Source organism: Lichenostomus cassidix, chromosome 10, assembly GCF_008360975.1.
Source record: "Lichenostomus cassidix isolate B80296 chromosome 10, HeHo_3.0, whole genome shotgun sequence".
Taxonomy (NCBI): Eukaryota; Metazoa; Chordata; class Aves; order Passeriformes; family Meliphagidae; genus Lichenostomus; species Lichenostomus cassidix.
The window spans coordinates 8,012,592-8,030,995 of NC_139491.1; the positions used below are offsets into that span (position 1 = coordinate 8,012,592).

Consider the following 18,404-nt stretch of genomic DNA (forward strand, 5'->3'; position numbering starts at 1 on the left):
TTTTGAAAGATGCTGAGCTGCCCAGTGGCTCTGACTCGAGCAGACCAGCACTGCCCTGGGGAATCCTTTCTCCCTTCACTGCCCCCTGCTCAGGAAAGACTCCGAGCAGTTGGTTTGCTCTCAGCTTGTGCAGCTCCAAGGGCATCCATGAGCTGCTGGCCCTGAAGCTGTGCCATCCTTCTGGGCAGGGCAGCACTGCTCTGGCTCCACTGCCCACTCAGTCGCTTTCGGCATCGCCCGACGTGCCTGCCTTGCATCTCACTTGCCTGTTTTCACAAGTTTCATCCATTAATTCTCAGCCTCTCCCTGTGTTTTACCTGTCATCCTTGGTGATCACTCAGTTTTCCCCAGATGATCTCTTCTGCCATCCTCTGAGAGGAAGAAAAACATTTCATTATTTTTAGGGATGGACTCATGTCTCTGATTGGGGAACCAGTATACAGGAAAAAAAAAGCAGAGTATTAAAGTTTTGAACAATATGAGGCTGTTTTATTCCAACCATTTTCACAACAGGCTTGATGAGTAAGGTTCCAGAATGCCATACATAAATGCCAAGAAATGGGATTTTCATTTCTGCTTTTTTTTTCTTTTTGATGAGAAATAGTCCCTGGGTTGTTTTAGAAAATGAATGCTGAAAGCTGGAAATCCTGATGGTAATTGATGTTTTTTCATTTCCATATGTGCATCTTTCTTGCAAACTATGTAGCATCAGCACAGTAAATATCCTTTATGTAATTTAAAAGTAAAATGCATCACAGAGCATGCTAATAGAGCTTGATGGTAATATCATATAAACAGAAGCATGAGGGAGTCTGAAAAAATCCTGGGCCAATTTCTGCTCTTGGCTAAAATCCTACAACCCCCTTGAAGTCAGTGGCATTGTGGGCTTGCAAATACAAGCAGAATTTGGACTCTAATTCTGCAGATCTCTGAATGTGGGCATTGCAATGGAAAGCTCGCATAGCTGCTCATGAAGGCCACTGCCAAATAACTGCTGGGCCCAATTTCCACTAGGCCTGGGTAGCTGAAACTCCAGCTCATCCTGTTAGGATAAGGCATAGAACAGAGGTCAAAGTATCTGTGGATAAAAAAAAATCCAGCGAGACTCAGAATCAAATAAAATAAAATTTAAGATTTACTCGTTCAAGAGAACCTTGTGCTTATTTCTTTGGATTTTTATAGGCTGTCTCCCAGGAAGCAGGGGCTGATTCTGCTCTCATTAAAGCCTACAGTGCAAATCTCAGCAGTGTCAGGAGCTGCACACTGGGCCCCAAACAACAAGATTAGAACTGAAATGATGTTAGCACTAAACACCAGATCCAAAGCCCACTGAAGTGAAGAAGAGACTTCCCATTTACCAGCTCTGAAGATAAATCTACCTCAAAATGAATACATTACTAAGATTCCTCTAGTGATTTCTAAAGCTTTAGCAAAAGAAATAACAAGCCACTATAGCAGAAGCAAACATAAAAGGAACCAAAGGAAAAGGTCCTCCGTGTTAGCAGATAGATTAAATGGATTTGGGAGAAGGGAGTAAAAATCAGAAGAAACTCCTTTTAGAAAAACTGTGCCCATATTTTCTAAAGAGGTGTATGAATAGATAGTCCTTCAAACCATGAAAATAAGTTCTGCTGGGAAATGAAGATGATGGGAGCATTATTATATGAAAGCAGATCTGAGTAATGCAGGTCAAGGAGAATAACCACTATTCAGTAGTGACATTATAGATGAGGAAGTAATGCTGATTACCATTCACCATTTGGCCATACATCATCAAATCATTGGCATAGCTAGGAAAACTTTCACCTCTCTCCTAGGTGTTTCACCTTGGACTGGGATCCCCTGCCACATTGTTTGGAGCTTCTTTGTCACAGCAAAATCATGCCTTGTAGAATGAAGTTGTTCCATGAAGATGAACATTCCACTGAATATCAGGCTCCCTGTGCTTCAGGCAGTCCTGTGCCTTGCTGAACATTTGTGCACTCTTAAAAATAAAAACTACTTGGATCAACTTAAGGTGGACCAATAGCCTCTATGTCCTTCACTGCAGTGGTGCACATAAAACAGGTTTCTGTTTTCAGCTGCTGGCTCAGAGTCACTTTTGACTTCTTCAGCTGATTTCAGAGCCAAGGATGCCCTTCTTTGAGTGGTTAACACCTTAGTAATTTCTCTGATTATACACTTCCCTCTTAATCCTTATCCTACTTGACTTCAGTAAGGTTTTTTAGCCTATCAGTCCCTAGATCCTCAAATCAGAAAACTGAACACTATTCCTTCAATATTATGCTTTCCATTCACAGTGGAACAACATGTAAATTAAATTTTTAAATGCATCCTTTATTCTACCCCAAGAATAAGCCTGGCCATCTTGTTTGGGAATTTTCTTCCTCAGCGACAGTTTGAATACTGGCTTTTTTTTTTTTTAATGCAAATAGCATAAAACTTTGTATTCCCTATTTTCAAAGAGGTTGTTTGCCTCTTCTGAACTATGGCAGCTTCTGACTGTACCAAACAAGAAGCCCACTTACTCCAGCATTATTGTAACTGAGTTTCCTCATTTCGGCACTTGAGAACTGATGAGCGTCATTCACAACTTGGGTAAGATCACATTTGAACATTCTGCTGCTCCCCCTTGACATCTGATGCCACAACTTAACATTTGTTGCACCATGTGTTGCTGGTCAGTAACTCCTGGCGGGAGGTGTCTGTCTTGTTCACTGTTTGCATTTCCCTTGTATTTACACTGCTGCTCTGCCAGCTGTTGTGCTGGTCACTCACAACTGCAGAACAATCAGTTGGCCTTTTCCTAACCACTGAGGATATTCTGCCTTACTATTCTGCATTTGTATTTCCAACGGTGAGATGAAACTTGACACACAGAAAGCAGTCCGAGAACAACCAGAGAGAGTTTAAGGTTTAAAAAAATCATATTAAAAAAAGATGATCATGGACAGGCTGGAAGGAATGTGATCATCACTCCCCACAGCTCCTTATGATTACTGCCAAGACCATGAAAGCGCTCCAAATAATGTTGTGGTGAATGCTGTGATACCCACATGCAATGCAGGTCATCTTCTGCTCATGCAACCTGGCATTTGGAAAACCTATTGCATCAGCAAAGACAGCCAAGACTGAATAATCTCTACCAAAATAGCTGAAAAGCTATGCTAGCACTTCCATGCTGGTTGCACCAGCATTTTCTAGTGTTGATCCAAGCTCAGATATTCAAAACAAACAAACAAACAAATTACGTTTTCTTCCCATTAAGTGCTTTTCCCAGGTTTATGGATCTACCTTCTCAGCTCACAACATGGGTCATAGCAAGCTCCTGGCAATGGGAAGTGTCTGCTTAGACTTTATCTTTGCTGAAATCTTTTATGTGTCCCCTTGCAATGCTTTCCTCTGCTCAAAAGAAGACATAAAATTTTAAATCTCTTCACAGCTCCCCTAGGAAATCAATAATCCTGATGGGTCCATTCCAGCTCAGTATATTCTGTGATTGTATTAAATGGAAACGTGTTTTACCCATCCTCAACTTCTCTGACTTCATAACTGCACACTTTTCCTTCCCTCCTCCAAAACTCTCTGCAAACTCCGCTCACCTCCTGGCAGCTCCTCTAGCCTTGGCCCTCTCCTCTCCTCTATCCAGATCAAATTCTGCTTTTATTTGGCTTGTTTCATCTCCCTGGAATCCTGTACTCCCTTCCTATCTGCTTCAAGCCATCAAGTCACTCACCATCCTTAAATCTCACCTTTAAAACCTGCCTGCATGGTATGGGCTACAGCCGGCTGTGACAAGTGGGGAGTGTATAAAAAAAAAAAAAAAAGCACATATATATTGGGTGCGAGGTGGAAATGGCGTGCATGTAACGAAGCCGTAGTGGATTGTCTCAGAGCCCCAAAAGGAGAGAAGAAATCACAACCAAGCAGGTGACATTATAGATAACAAGAGACTCCAAGCCCACCGCTGCCTTCCCACAGGGGGCTGTGAGGAACTGACCCCTCAGAGCGCCCTGAGCGCCCCAGGGAGACACCTTCCCCCTCACGGACCTCAAGGGCAGGGGGGCGGCAGCAGGCACATCCACAGGTATTTTACAGCAAAATGCATTTATTTGTGGGGCGGGAGGGCGAGCGCCGCCGTCCCCAGCAGCCGCTGCCCGCTCGCCCTCTCGCCGCCGCGCTCGCCTCAGGTCACCCCTGAGGGCGGGGGGGACACGGGGCGGGCCGCTGTCCCTTTAAATAGCATTCGGTGGTTCATGTCGCCGCCGTCGCTCTGTAATAATTACTCGCGGGCCGTGGCGCCGCCTCCCGCTCCCCGCGGCCTCCCTTCCTGCGCTCCGCCAATCAGCGCCCGCCCGCGTCACTCTGAGGGCAACGAAACACGGAGAAAGGGGAAAAAAAAGTTTGGTGAGGAGCGAGCGGGGCCGGCGGGCGCGGCGGGCCCGGGCAGGTGAGGCGGCGCGGCGGGGCCGGGGCGGCCGGGCCGGGGCTGCGACTGCGGCTCCGCACCGCGGCGGGGCGGGGGGACGGCGGCCGCCCGCCCACCGGCCCCGGGGAGCGGCGGAGGGGCTTTGGGGAGGGTCCCCCCTTCGTACGCCCGACGCCCGCACCCGGGGCCGAGGGGCTGCGGGGCTGCGGCGGGCGCGGGGCCCGCGGCTCTTTCTCTGCCTTTTTTGGTGGTTCCGTCCTCCTCTCCCCACCCCCGGCGGGCGGCTGCGTGCGCAGGAGCCATCCCGGGGCAGAGGTGTTTGTACTCGTGTCCTTGGGTGGAAGGGCGAGGCAGAGCCGGCCCGCCGCCAGCGCTGCGCCGGCCGGGCCCGGCTGCTCGCCCTCCGCACGGACCGGGGGCTTTGGGGACCCGGCTGCACCCGGCTGCACCCGGCGGCGGTGGCCTGTCGGCCCGAGGGTTCCCCGCTCCGGGCTGGGCCCCGCTGCCCCTCGGGTGAGCCCAGTGCAGCGCGTTTGGTCGCTGTGGGGACAGGTGTGCTCGGCAGTCAACGTGCGGTTCGTGTTGTGCCGCTCTTCTGGTTAAACCAAGGGTTAACGCGTACACGGTCCGTCGTACTTTGGCGTTTTGCTTTATGAAAAGTTATTGTTGTTGTTTTGGTGTTCGCCCAGGAGCCCTGTGAGATTTAACCCAACTTGCCTCCTAGGCTTTGCCAGAAGCCTGGAGTGATAGATAAGGGGTGTGAACATCCACTCGTGTTTCCCCAGGATGTTAGGATTGGGTAACCTTAGAAAATAAAAAGGGCGGTTATCTTACTGCTAATAACAACAGCAGGAACGACGAAATACAGAAGCTTCCACCATATGCGCTGATGTAATGTGGAGGCATTCTGCAAAACCGTGGTAGTTACTTCACCCTCTGCATGGACTGACTTCAAGTGCACCGTTGTGTTCTGAAGTCCATTCCCCGAGTGTTTGTCCAGGCTTGTCCTATAATAGGTGTCATTGCATAAGAGTTACAGGGAGCAAAGAGCGTGCCGAGTTTCTTTCACTCTTCTAAGGTTCTGTACTCACATCTTAACTGTGCCAAACTCTGCACTGAAAAGAGAAGGGCACAGCTTGGTAAGCTGCCCTGTGAACTTCAGGGGGAAAAAAAAAAAGAAGAAATTACTCTCTTCTTCCTCCTGCTTACAAGCAAATGGTTTTGTTTGTCTTGTGTCATCTTAAAGAATTTTTTGCACAGAATGCTAATCCTCATCTGAACTGTGGATGATGGTAAGTCAACAATTGAGGAAGTAAATATGTCAGTTGCTTCCTTTGTCTCTTTCTCATCTGTCCTGTACCTTATACAGCTTTACTCTTTGAATTTTGTCTGATTTGTTTTTGTAGTGCTGAGGTACCTATACTTGTTTCTTTATTATCACCTAACTTAGAACAAGGGGACTGGCTCTTTTCTGATCTGTCTTATATTGTTCAGGCCAAAACAAGTGTATATTAGGAGGCTGTTTGCTCCTTATGATGCTGAATAACAAAGTCTCTGACATGTCAGTGGCATAATTCCTTGGGTTTATTACTTTGCAGATAGAGCAGAAGATACTCTTTGCTACTGGAGAAACTGTCTCTTGTATGTATTTCATAGAATACCTCTTAAAATGTTTGTCTAAAAAATCTGTGAATCATGTTAAATTTATTTTAATCTGTTACTATTTTACTCCTTGACTAATCATGAATTTATGGCAAAAATTAACAACATTGTATATGACATAGTATACATACAGGAATGTGATTGAAGAATGTAAGTTTACATTTCAACTTCTTGTTACTTCATGGTCTCAGATGGCACATTCAAAATCTTACACAAATAGCTTGAAAGAGATAGTGGCAAGTTATCAGAGGGAGAGTAGCATTAACAAAACTACTGAAAAGTTGCTATGGTTACAGATAAAGGTAATCCCTGTTTCTGTGAAAGTGTGTCATTTTGTAACAGCTATATTAATCAGTCTGATTTCTGAGAGAATTGGAAGTATAACAAACTTCTAGATCCATTTTCTTGGCAGTTAATTGCTATGCAGCTTTTTATTTAATACTGAATGGGCTATGACTTGTGTTCAAGATATGTGATTTGAGCTACAAAGAGTATTATAGATCACATATAAATGCACTTGGACTATCCTGAATTCAGTGGAAACTGTAGTATACTAATTTTTGCTCCACCCAAGAGATACCTGGTATCAAGGAAACGTCTTTTAAAATGTCTAGATCCTTTTTCAAGGACTTTGACTGAAGCAAGCAATGTAGCCATCTATCACCAGAGGCCTTGGCTGTGCAGCTGTACAAGATACAATTCCATGTTCTGAATTTAAAAAAAAAAAGAAAAAACATCCAACCAAAATACACCCCCCCAAAAAAAAAACCCCAAAGCAAACCCATATGGCAGCTGCTGAGAGATTGAGATCTGTTATGGGTGTCCAGCTTTACGGGCCAGGGACAAATGCTTCTGTTAAGGGCTTATTCCCTATATGGAAAGAGTTAGGATTTAACATGCATGAACTTTAATAATATCTCAGGTCAGCTAAGGTTTGGGTGGTTCGAGATAGCTGCTAAAACGTCCAGGGGAATGTGTCTGTCTGGTGTATCTGTACTGCTGTCCAGACAGCTCAGCAGACCTCTCTGTATTTACCACGTGCACCTCTTTGTTGTTTCCAGATCTGATTATTGCAGTGCAGTAGTACATCTGGGATTGAAAGCAGCAAGAGGAATCTCAAAAGTTCAAGATTACTGAAATCTCATCAGTCTGGTATGTTGTTCTCTTCAAACTCCTGGAATAGCAAGTTGAATTCTTTGTGTGTGAGGGCCTCCTTAGTTACAGCTAAGGATAAGTTTCCTGCTAGGTTTCTAGGATCTTGGCTTTTCATCAGCAATTTCATTCTTGGGAAGTAATGTGCTACTAAGAACTACGAACTGCGTATTGTTGGGTTAGTGTGGAAGATTGTTTTTGGTAGTGGTGTTTGTAGCAGGACAATGAACCCATGCTCTGGGGACCTTCAGTCAACATACACTCTGAACTTGTTATCATCTTGCTTATCCAGCCTGGAAATTCCAGGTACTTTTGCAGACTTTCAAAAAAGTCAGGCTGGAAAGGAGCTATTCCTAGCAGACTTTGCAGAGACTGCATACTGATGTATTGAAAAATGCATAATGTGAAAAGGAATGTTTGTTTTTTCACATAGGGGATTTTTTTCCAACTGCCATTGTGTAGACATGCCCTCATGAAGTTAATGGTTCTTTTAGGTTTGATAAAAAATTTAATAATATCTCAGAGTCATTTCTCAAATGCCAAAATTCTGAAATTCCTATGTTAATGTGCTTTTAAAGTTGATACATTTTCAAAAATACACAGCAAGTTTGAGAACTATTGCTTATAAACAGGATTACAGCATCTGAGGGTGTGAAAGGCATGGGAAGCTAAATATTACTTTGAAAGTTGTCTCTAGTAATAAGAAAAGCTAAAAGTCAGGACTGTAATAACAATAAATAAAAATTCAGCACGTGCTGTAGTGCAGACATAATTGATAACCAGAGGGTAAAGTCCTTCTATCCAATGCTGTTTTAGTGTGTGTATGCAGCAGATCAGTTTCTTTGCCACTTATTAACATGTACAGAATCCAGGAGGTAAAATGGATTCAGGACTGAAAACTGGGTGCAAAATAGTGAAGAAAGCTCTTGTGATTCACACTGATCTGTTGGGAACTGGACACTGAGTAACCATCTCTTCATCTAATCCTTGAACAGCCATCACGTGTAGCTTTTGATCACTACTATTCTTGTCTCTGTTTGAACTGGTGACTTAAAGATGAAAGGCTCTGTTCCTGATCTCTTGAGCTGTCAAGTCTTCCAAACTTGCTGTCTTCTGCACGTGTAAGATTACAGAACAAATGCCCTTTTAGCTGTTCCATGATTGCAATGGTCAAATGAGAGTCAGGTGCTCCCTTACTGTCCTGGTGCAAAGTTGGGTGGCAGCAAACTGATTTTTTTTTTTTTTTTTTTTAATGCTGTGAAAGCTTCCCTGCTTAGTGCTCTTGTAGCTGTAATCTGGTATTTCGTTTTTTCTGCATTGCTACAGATATTGTAAGAGTAACAAAGGCTTAACTTGAGCCTGAACCTTAAAATGTGCTGTGCTATTTTTCCAAAATCTGTGTTTAGAGGGGAAAAATAGATGGCTGTTGTGCAGAAACTGAGGCTAAAAATTAGGCTTTTTAATGTCTGGTTTCACTACATTTCCTTCAGCATGGGATAATGACTTGAATAGCAATTTTTTAATGCATGGATTCCCAACATTTAGATACAGATGTGTTTACCCATGATTTCTAGTTCAGTGACCTAGGATCAACCATGAATCTCGTTTGGATACCCCACCATGATGTGGAGATCTTCACTTTTATGAGGATAGCAAATTACTCCCAGGGCTTTCTTAACATGACAGTTTTGTTGTGTGTGTGAGTGTTTGTTTTGTTTTTAAATGAGATGAGGTAAGCAAATCTGGGAGGCCAGTGCTGAACAGAGGAGAATCTGCTTTGCCATTCCCCTTCTGCTCTGGGTAAGCCACACTCTTGCTTATCTGAGGCTGCCCAAACTTCTGCCACCTCAGAGACTCAAGGCAGGTGGAAGGGGCTGATGAGCACCAGAGCAGGGTTTGGGGACTTGGCCAGACTGCAGGGCTGGGGGGGAAGAGGTGGGGAGGAAAAGGCATGGAACATCTCCCTGACAGTGATAAGAGCTGCTAGTTGCATGCACGATAGAAGCATGAGCTGAAGTGTGGCATGTTTGATGATAAAAATTATTTTTCATTGCCATTACAAGGTGGTGAGACTGCTGTGGTAACATACAGAGGTGGGAACTTTGGAGTTATATGTTTGGATTGGGTTTTTTTCCCCCCTTTCCTTTTGAAAACACCCAAACAACAACGCTGACTTCAGGGTTGTCATGTCTTCTAGCACTTGGCAGTTTGGTTGATATGATTTGTGACTTGTGCTGTTGTTTTTATGGGCCTAAAGTTAATGTGCTCTAAATTGAAGCTTTCCCAGATTGGTTACTGAGATACTTGAAGGACACTTTACTGGTCTGTTTTGTTTGCGTGAACTGTGTTCTTGGTTTTGATTGCTTAGATAAGGGTTGGTCAAAAAAAGTGTCATGCAACTATGAGTTATCCTCAGGGGACCCCAGATCAGCTTCCAGCAGTGCTGGCTCTCACAGGGCAGTGAATTCAGATGCAAGGATTAAGTAAGGTCTGGTTCTTTCAGCTTGTATATTAAATACTATGGGAGAAGTTATATGAATACTGTTAATTCTATTTTTGTAGTTTTTTATGCATACCAACTTAACAACCAATTGCTGCTTTTCAGTCCTACTTGGATTTGTGTCATGATAAGTTGCTCTAAAATAGGTAACACAAAATGTGCTATTTCATCGTTTTAGCAGAAGTTAATGTCTCTCCTGAAGGTGTTTTCTATGCTCTTTTTGGTGTATCACAGCTCAAGGGAGGACTAAGCTGTAAATACTTTCTTGATGTTGTGTGGTATTTGCAGTAAAGCAGTGTGCTAGTCTGCCTTGGGCTTTATTAATCTGTATTAGGGAAGTTAAAAAATCCCCATTTTGTGGTATTGGTAGTGGGTGAGGTAAGGGAAGGGAGGCAGTTTCCTCACTGGGAGAGGAAAGGTGGCAAGAACCAGAAACAAGTTTTTCCTCTCTGCCTTCGCACACGACAAAAACAACCCAAATGTACTTGTGCTGACAAGTGCTTTATCTTCCTCTAGCTTAATATTTTTAGTTATTTTACACTAAACACATGAAAATATTTTATGTAAGGCAACCTTGCTACCCAGATAAGTCTTGTGTAACTATGATGATACTTGTGGGTGCAGGAGGGAACACTGACTGTGTTCTGGCTCTTCCCTATGTTGCTTGTTAGGAATGGGGCAAGGTTTGTCTCGAACCAGGTGTATCTGGACTTGTGAAATATTTATTTAGCCTGGTTTCGTTTTTACTCATCTTTTCACTGGATAGGTGGGTAAGGAACCACATCTGGGTTTGCACGGAGGAAAAAGAAACACTTTTAATCTAAAGGACAGGTTTTTGCGTAGTGCTGAGAGGAAGCCGTGCCGTGAGAAACGCTGTTGTCACAACGTGACCAGAATCTCGCAAATTTGTTCAGTCAAGTGAAGCCTGAATAAGCACAAAAAGTTTCTGGCAGAAGCCGTGGTACCTTGTGGGATGGAGACAGTCACTTCCTGCGGAGCTCCTGCTGACTCATGCTTTAAATGGGTGGAAGTCTTTGGAACCGGCGACCCGATGTATTTTTAGCCGGGGTTACTAATTTATATCGTGTGCTCGGCCTCCCAGGGTAACTCCAGTCACCCTTAAAGCGCGGATGGGCTCCAAACCCACAGCTAATTTTATCCCGTAAGTGGAGCAAGCGGCAGTTGTGTAATTGCCGCGGGAGAAGCGTTCTCAGCCCGCGCGGGGGTTCTCCTCTCTTCCACCCCCGATCCCGGGGCCGGGAGCGAGGTGCCGGCGGGGATGGGCGCCCCGCAGAACCGGGGCTCAGTGCCGGGGCTCAGTCCCGGGGTCCGCCCGCCCGCGGCTCGGGTTTGTCTCGGCGGGAGCGGGGCACGGTCCCTTTAAGAGCGCGCGCCCGGGGTGCCCGAGCCCGCCCAGCCTAACCTGCTAGCGAGGAAAAGTTCTTTGCGTGACGGACAGGCCGCTCCACCAATCAGCGCGCGCAGCCCGGCCGGCGGGGCGGGCCTTCGCCACCTCGGCCAATCGGAGCGCGAGGGCGGGCCGCGTGCCCAGGGTAGGTTGCGCCGAAGTGCAGCTCCAAGTGAAGTTAATCTGGGGTGAAGCGAACAGAAAATTGTGGATATCGTGTTGGTAGGAATTTTGCGGTTCTAATCGCGTCGTGTGGCGTCGTTCCGCCCTCCGGGGCAGCGGAGTTCATGTGCGTGGGGCTTTCCTTCGTCGTTTCGCTTTCTAATGATGGCAGGATATTAACATTTATGCAGGGAAGCAGAACAAAAGGGCTCTTTAGACAGGAAATAAGGTGCTGAGAGGCTCAAACTTGACCGAGTTTCTTTTGTCATCTCTCGGCTTGCGCCGGGTGTTCTGGCGTGGAAGAATCGAGCGGTTCCACGTTATCTTCCGGAGAAATGTTAATTCTAAAATAGCGAGGATAATGCTGCTGTTTTGGAGTTACACAATGTTACAGGAAGAGAGCTCGATTTTAACTCTAACTTCCCTGATTCTGATGAGATTGGAGGTAACTAATTATGACAGCTGCTGTGGGATTATTCAGTGATAGCATTTGCTCCAAGTCGTTTGTCTTAAATTGTCCTTTGTTGTATCACTGAAGGCTGCTGTGCTGTTGTCTGTGTGTTTGTTCTTGATGAGAAGAATGTCTCGCAGGTCTTTAGCATTGAGAACAAAGATATGTAAAAACTATGTAAAACATGGCAATTTTTCTCTATTTTAATCAGTTTTGTAGGGTGTCTGGGTCTGTCAGAGCTCTGATTACAAGCAGGCAGGAAGAATTGTTGCTGCTCTGTGTTGAAGCTATCACCCTACCAGCCAAAGGAAAAAAAAGGGGGGGTGGAGGGATTTTTTTTTTTTCCCCTTTGAAATTGGTCAGAATCTCTTTGGAAACCTGTATTGCCTAACGCTAGCAGGTGTTTTATTTGAGGGAAGATTATTTTCCATTTCTGTACCAGTTATATCACATATGGTATTTTTAGTGACACTTTGTGCATCTGAAAGGGCTTCAGGAACAGGAAAAGTATGAATTGCCATGGGTGGCATGGGATAGGGTGAGAGGGAGGAGAGCAGGAAGTGGTGAGGCAGGAAACAGGGGGGTTCTAATGAGAATGAAGACTTTCTTTTAATTGTCACCCTTTCTCTATTAGGTGAGGCCACATTCAAAACAAGGCTTTCAGATTGGAAAATCTGTATTCTTACTTCCCTAAATATTTCCTGCTTTTTATGAAATCACTTGGGTTGATGTACAGCTGCTCCTGGGAATTGGAAAGAAATACTCATGTCCCTAATACTTGTTGAGTCTAAGAAGTTTGATGGGTTTTGTATGATTAGTCATGGTGATAGAGGAATGGATGTGAAAAATTGAGCAACAGTCTTTCAAATGACCGTGGAAAGCAATTGCTTAGACCTTTACTGAATGTAAACAAGTGTTATTTTGAAAGTATACCTCATTGTTTCAGTTTTATGTTGAGCCATTCTGTTTTCTTCCAAAATGCTGGGTATGGATTGCTTTTATATATATGTCTTGACACGCTGGTGTCTTGCCACGGGCCAGTGGCTTATAGATCTGAATTACTAATTCACTCTTGCTGTCTCTGTCTGTTTATAGCATTTTTAAATGTCCTGGATTGTGTTTAAACCCTGGAAATACTATTTTAGAGTGGGCAGTGACTATATGTGGTCTTTAGTCAAAAGTTGGGATAGGTTTCCTGTATTGGGTTTAAGACCAGGATATGTAAGTGTTTGAATACCTGGATATTAATTTCTTAACTTCCATGTGATGCTAGACCTAAGACTAAGAGCCCAGATCAGGTGTATGAGGCGAGGACAAGAATAATCATAGAGTTGCTGGAATTTCTCTAAACTTGAATATGTACATTAGAATTGCTGAAACTAAAGGAAGCCAACTAAAGTATTTGTGTGCTATTAAATATTACATTTAGCCAAAAGCTGGTTTTGCTTAGAACATGATAAATGCTGAATACATGGTGCAGCTTGGTTCGTATGGCTTGGTCACTAAGCAGCCATGTTTCTTGGGTCCCCCTGCCCCCCCAACTTAGTTAGGAAAGATGTATTATCTGGGACCAATTTCCCTGATTTATTCAACACAGGGGTGAAATGCTCAGCTCTCTCGCCACATGTATACAGTTCTAATGCAGGCTGTTTGTAGAAAGCAAATCTGCCCTAAAGGATAAACATACCACTTTGCTGGCACAGCTGTACAACTTCTGTATTCAGGCTACAGCAAATGTTTCTTGCCTGCATTCAAAGCCGTTGCTGGCAGGACCCGTGTTGTCCCTGCACGACGATTGGTTGTTCCAGCATTTCTTGTTCATAAAACCTTCTCTTGCACATGCTCCATCTGCAGATCTTAAACACTGTGAATGTGTTGTGTGCTGTGGGATTTATGTGTCTGCTTCTTGTGCCAGGATGGAATATACATCTCTGATGTGAATAAGAAATTCTTGAAATCTGCTGTAACCCTGTGTACAAAATGCAGGACCAAATTTCACATCCCCTCTTTATGAGACAAAGGACATCTGTGCCCTGCACTCCACTGGCTTCTGGTGGCACTGCCCAGCGTGAGGTGGGTGGTGACCCTGCACTCTGGTTCTGCTCAGTGCTGCTTGGAGCAAGCTGTGTACCTGCCATGGGTTGATCTCTGTACAATACCCCTGAGCCTTAGGGAGAGCAGCTGTCCACCCTGCAAACAGATGTGAGCTTTGGTTCCACCCCTGGCACATGTTGGGTGCTCTGTGCCCCACGCAGGGCACTCTGCACGCTCCCAGCAGAGTGGGTTCTGTGAGCACTGCAGGCAGAGTCAACTAGGCTGGCTCAAATTGTTCTGAACCAGTGGCTGGAGCCAACCCAACTGGCTCTTATCCCCTTCTCTTCCTCCCCCTGTTTCCCAAGTGGTTTAGTGATCATTTCTGCTAATTGCCCTGTGCCCAAGGCAGAAGGGAGGGGGAAGAACAATAATGTCATCCTAGAGAATGTCAGCAATATCCAAAAAGGGACCACCTGCCCATGGTTTTAGCTGTGAGGTTTGGCTTCCAACCGGTTTTGTTGCAGTTTCTAGGAAAGGGGTGAGCTGAGGAGGTGTGATCAGCACCGGGCTGCTGTTGCAGGGCAGATTGGTGCTGAGGAGCAGCCCTGTCCCACAGATACAAGGGCTCCTCAGGAGATAGTTGTGTGTCGTCCTGTGGTGTGGAGCTCACTCTGGGTGGGGCAGATCATCTGCCCAGTGATGTTTACACCGTAATAAGGTTTTGTGAAAATAAGCAGTTAATTACATATGACCTACAAAGGAATAAAAATAGTTGGGATCTGTTCTTGGTGTAAAATCCATTTAACAGAGGCATGAAACATGTTTGGGATTTTTAAACCTGCTTCGTTTTTTTTCACCCTTAGAAGTATCAGGAACATTAAGTCTTTCTTCCCTGCTCTTGTTGGATCTCTTAGATGTGTCATAAGCTTCTCAGCCCTTAATTGAAGGGGTGGGGTGATATATTTTTAACAGATCCCTTCTTCCAAGTGTGTTTATAGGGCTTTTGAGCTAAACAGAGATTAGCTAAAACAAAGCTTTGACAGTGCAAAAACTGTTTATCCTCAATTATGTTGGGTTTTTTTCTCATTTTCCAGTTGTTGAAAGAAACTGAGGGTTTTTTCATTTGAAAAGTAACTTTTTTTGCTACTAAATTATGCATTAAGAGATAAACTGAGTTAAATCCTAACCTGATCCATCTTCTGCTCCATTTAGATCAACTTAAGACAGTATTTTGAGTATTACTTAGACAAACGAGCACACTCGTTTGAGTATTTCCTAAAAATAGCTCCTTTCTAAGCAGCATTTTTATTAAACCCACAGTTCTTCTTTTAACTTAATGCTTCAGCAATCCTGCAGGAGCTCAGACTGTCTCTGTGCTGAAGACCACCCCTGCTCAGCTGTTCTGCCCTGCCAGGATGTGTTTGTGTCACAGGATTCTAACCTTCAGGATATGGTATTTGTCAGTCTGAAACGTAATAATCCTGTATCTGGAGAACTAAACTATAAACAGTGTGGCTGGCTTGGCAGGCCTTGGCAGCCACCCCAGCAGTCTAACTAGCCCAGGGTTTAAGACAGCACTGCACCAGTGTGTCCTGTAATTCATGATGCTAATGCATCTTTATCTATGTGAAGGATTAGGGAGACAAATATAAACTTAATAATCAAATTGGAATGGGAGCTTAAGAGAGGTATTTCTGAGATGGAAGTGAGGTGGTTTTGGCTCGTTGGAACATTTTGCATTGCAAGTGTTTTTTAAGCAAGGTGGGAACTTTTTACCGTTAGCTTGAACCAGGCAGAAGGCTGGATGGTTTTCATGTGTTAGCTGTGGAATATAATTGCACTGATAAAAGCAGAAGGTTGCATGAGGAAGGCAGGTATTTTTCACTTCAGGTTTTAAATTTTGTTTGGGGCAAGAGAACCACTGATTCTTCAGGCAAAAATGTAGCATTTTGTGCCTAAATTTGACATATTAATGCATTTTATACAAAAAACTATCTCTAGGTTGTTAGAAGAAAACATTCAAGGAGTTGTTAATCATGCTGGTTTCAATGATGAGGCAGCAGGAGAGATGAGACTGCAAAGGAGGATAAAATTTTCTCTACTACCCCCTGTATGAATTTTGTATGAATTTAGCATGTTTCTCTAAAATCATATGTAATCAAGGCCTTGATGCAATGCAATGTTGTCATGTGCCCCAATGTCTTCTGCAACAGGATGACCTTGCATTGGGATCTGCATCATTATCAAGGTAGGGGCAAAAGAAGTGGTTGTGAATGTTAATCTGAGGGGTTTTCCAATCTCATGTTGGTATTATGCTAGTATGACATGCTAGCATGCAAAATATCATGCTAGTATGACATGCTGTTGGATTTTTGGTGTCAAGTCTTTCAACAAAGTGATTTTGTAATCACTATTATTAATTAGAACTAGTTATCAAACAAATGTTGTTCTGTGGGTGAAAAGTGACAGGAAGAGTATTTTAGTGTTTTATGATACCAAAACGTTTAATTACTAACTTGCAAAGAAAGGGGAAAAAAATTGTGGCAACATGGAAGGACTTACCTGAAATGCTTTTTAAGGAAGAGACTTTAGAATTGCTCAGTAGAGTTGTTTTGAATATCAGCATAGTTTCATGGGGTTTGTTTAAAGTATCCTGGGAGAGGAGGAAGGCAGCATAGTAACAATAGGTCAAGGTAAGTGTATTATTATTAGTTACATAACAAACAAATTGTCAGCTGCATGTGACAAGCCGTGCAGGGCCTGAGACTAGTGCTGAGATAAAGGAGTGTTTGATTTGTTACAGAATGGTCTGACAGCTGGGCATGACTTTGCCTTCTTAATAAGTCCAGTCAAACTTGGTGCTTGGAGTGCATTTAAAAGTGGTTTAAAACTTCTGTGCATAGCAGTGGAGTAATTAGCTTTAATTATTTTTATTCCTGTAGTATAACAACAAAAAAAATCTAATTTCACACTCTGATCACTTGGTTGATTTTTGTTGCCTTCCTGCATTTGCTTTTCTCTTACTTGGTGTCTGTGAAACTTTTGGCTGTTGCCTCTGGTCTCTCTTTCTGCAGGAATTATCTCGTTATTCTGCCAAGTCATAATGTGACTGTGACCCATGGTCTTAAGTTCATACCTAGTCATTCTGTATATAAATAAATCCCTGATTAGTTGCTACCTACTTATCCTTCTGTCTTCAACCTCAGATCCCACACTGCACAATCAGAATGCTTGGAACATCAGTGTACTCTGGATAATACCTGTGTCCTTGCTGCAGCTCTGACACCTTAATTTCTCAGACTGTCAAGGCCTGAAATGAAGAATTTATTGAAACTTTTTTGTATGGCCTGGAAGCTTAGCCTGCTGAACTTACACAGGGTGGCATATGCAGTGTAAATCGTGCATTGCTGTGTTGCTGGGTTTCCTTGAGCAGCATCAAGTTAGTTATAAAATGGGACAGTTGGTTTTTGAAACCCGGGGTTATGGGTTAAAATAAGTGGTTTTTTTTTTTTTTTTTTTTTCAGTGTAAAGGGTACATGTATTCTTCTACAGTTGTGTGGGGATTTTTGTCCTCACAAAAAGGGTGTGAGAAAGAAGGGATTTCTGGGAGACAGTGTGAGGGCACTTGGCTTTTTCCCAAGCCACAGTGAGGTTGTGGTACTTGTGGAATCAGTGTAGCTGAAGCTGGTGTGCCTGGGACTGCATCCTTAGGCCAAGCTGAAGGGCCTTGTTCTTGCTGATAGGCCTCCTGGTCCTGACCTGGTAACCATAAGAAAAAGGAAAATATTTAGGTTTTTTTTCCATTGTTTGCTGATAGAAGTCCTGTTGGCTGTAGTTTGTGAATGGAAGGGAATGAGCATTGTGACAGAAGGCCACACTTTGTTGACAGTTGAAGCTCAATATCCTGTGTGCAGATCTTTTTCCCCCTTTTTATCCATTCTGAAATGTGATGCTGCCTTTAATATGCCAAGCAAAATAATTGGAGATCTGGCCTGAAATTTTCTGTGTTTGTCTACTTTTCCTTTATACTGTGAACTTTTCTTTCTCTAGAAAGTGCTGTTACTTTGTCATATGTCAATCTGTTCTCTGGCAGAGTACAATCACTATGGCAGGAGGATAAAAAGAGAAATCGGATCTACTTAAGGAGTTATTGCTCAAAATGCTTCTAAAAATGTAAATTTCTGTTTATGTGGCTTGAGGGAAAAGGGGAAGTCCCATGGCACTACTTAACAGCTTGGCCTTTTTGGTTATAAGTCCCTCCTGTAAAAGCATTTATGGCTTTATTTTTCCATGTAGAATTGTAGAAAAGGACTCTGCAAAGGTAGCATAGTAATAAGTGGGGAGACAGTGGCACCCAGTCATGCTATTTTCAGGCAATTGTGTTCTTAACTTGCTGATCTAAGTGTTCTGGGCAGTGAGTGGGGGAGACATTGTACTAGAAATGTGTGCTCACATAGTGGAATCTTGTCTGGAAACAGGATGAATAGCAGACTTGGTTATCAGGAGGGCAGTTTACAGAGTTGTAACTGGAGTATTAGTAGGTAAAAAGGATGCCCTAGTGATTAAAGCACAGCGTTTGCAATGCAGACTCTTACTCGAAAGCTGT

The 18,404-nt window shown here is 43.7% G+C and overlaps 1 protein-coding gene across 8 annotated transcripts in view; it reads left to right on the forward strand.

Annotated features, from left to right (window-relative positions):
* The first annotated feature begins 4,311 nt into the window (after positions 1-4,311).
* ZFAND6 (zinc finger AN1-type containing 6) overlaps positions 4,312-18,404 on the forward strand; it is a 36,338-nt gene continuing 22,245 nt past the window's right edge. The window contains exons 1-3 of one of the 8 annotated variants that reach the window (XM_085070466.1): positions 4,345-4,450; positions 6,028-6,070; positions 7,153-7,250. Coding sequence is in view for 1 of the 8 variants with exons in the window: in XM_085070461.1 (XP_084926587.1) it covers positions 11,439-11,440 (2 nt within the window). In the remaining 7 variants the exon portion in view is untranslated. Of the gene's footprint in view, positions 4,451-5,052; positions 5,722-6,027; positions 6,071-7,152; positions 7,251-11,291; positions 11,374-11,417; positions 11,441-18,404 lie in introns of those variants that run through there. The other 7 variants (XM_085070463.1, XM_085070464.1, XM_085070462.1 and 4 more) reach the window with 7 other exon arrangements.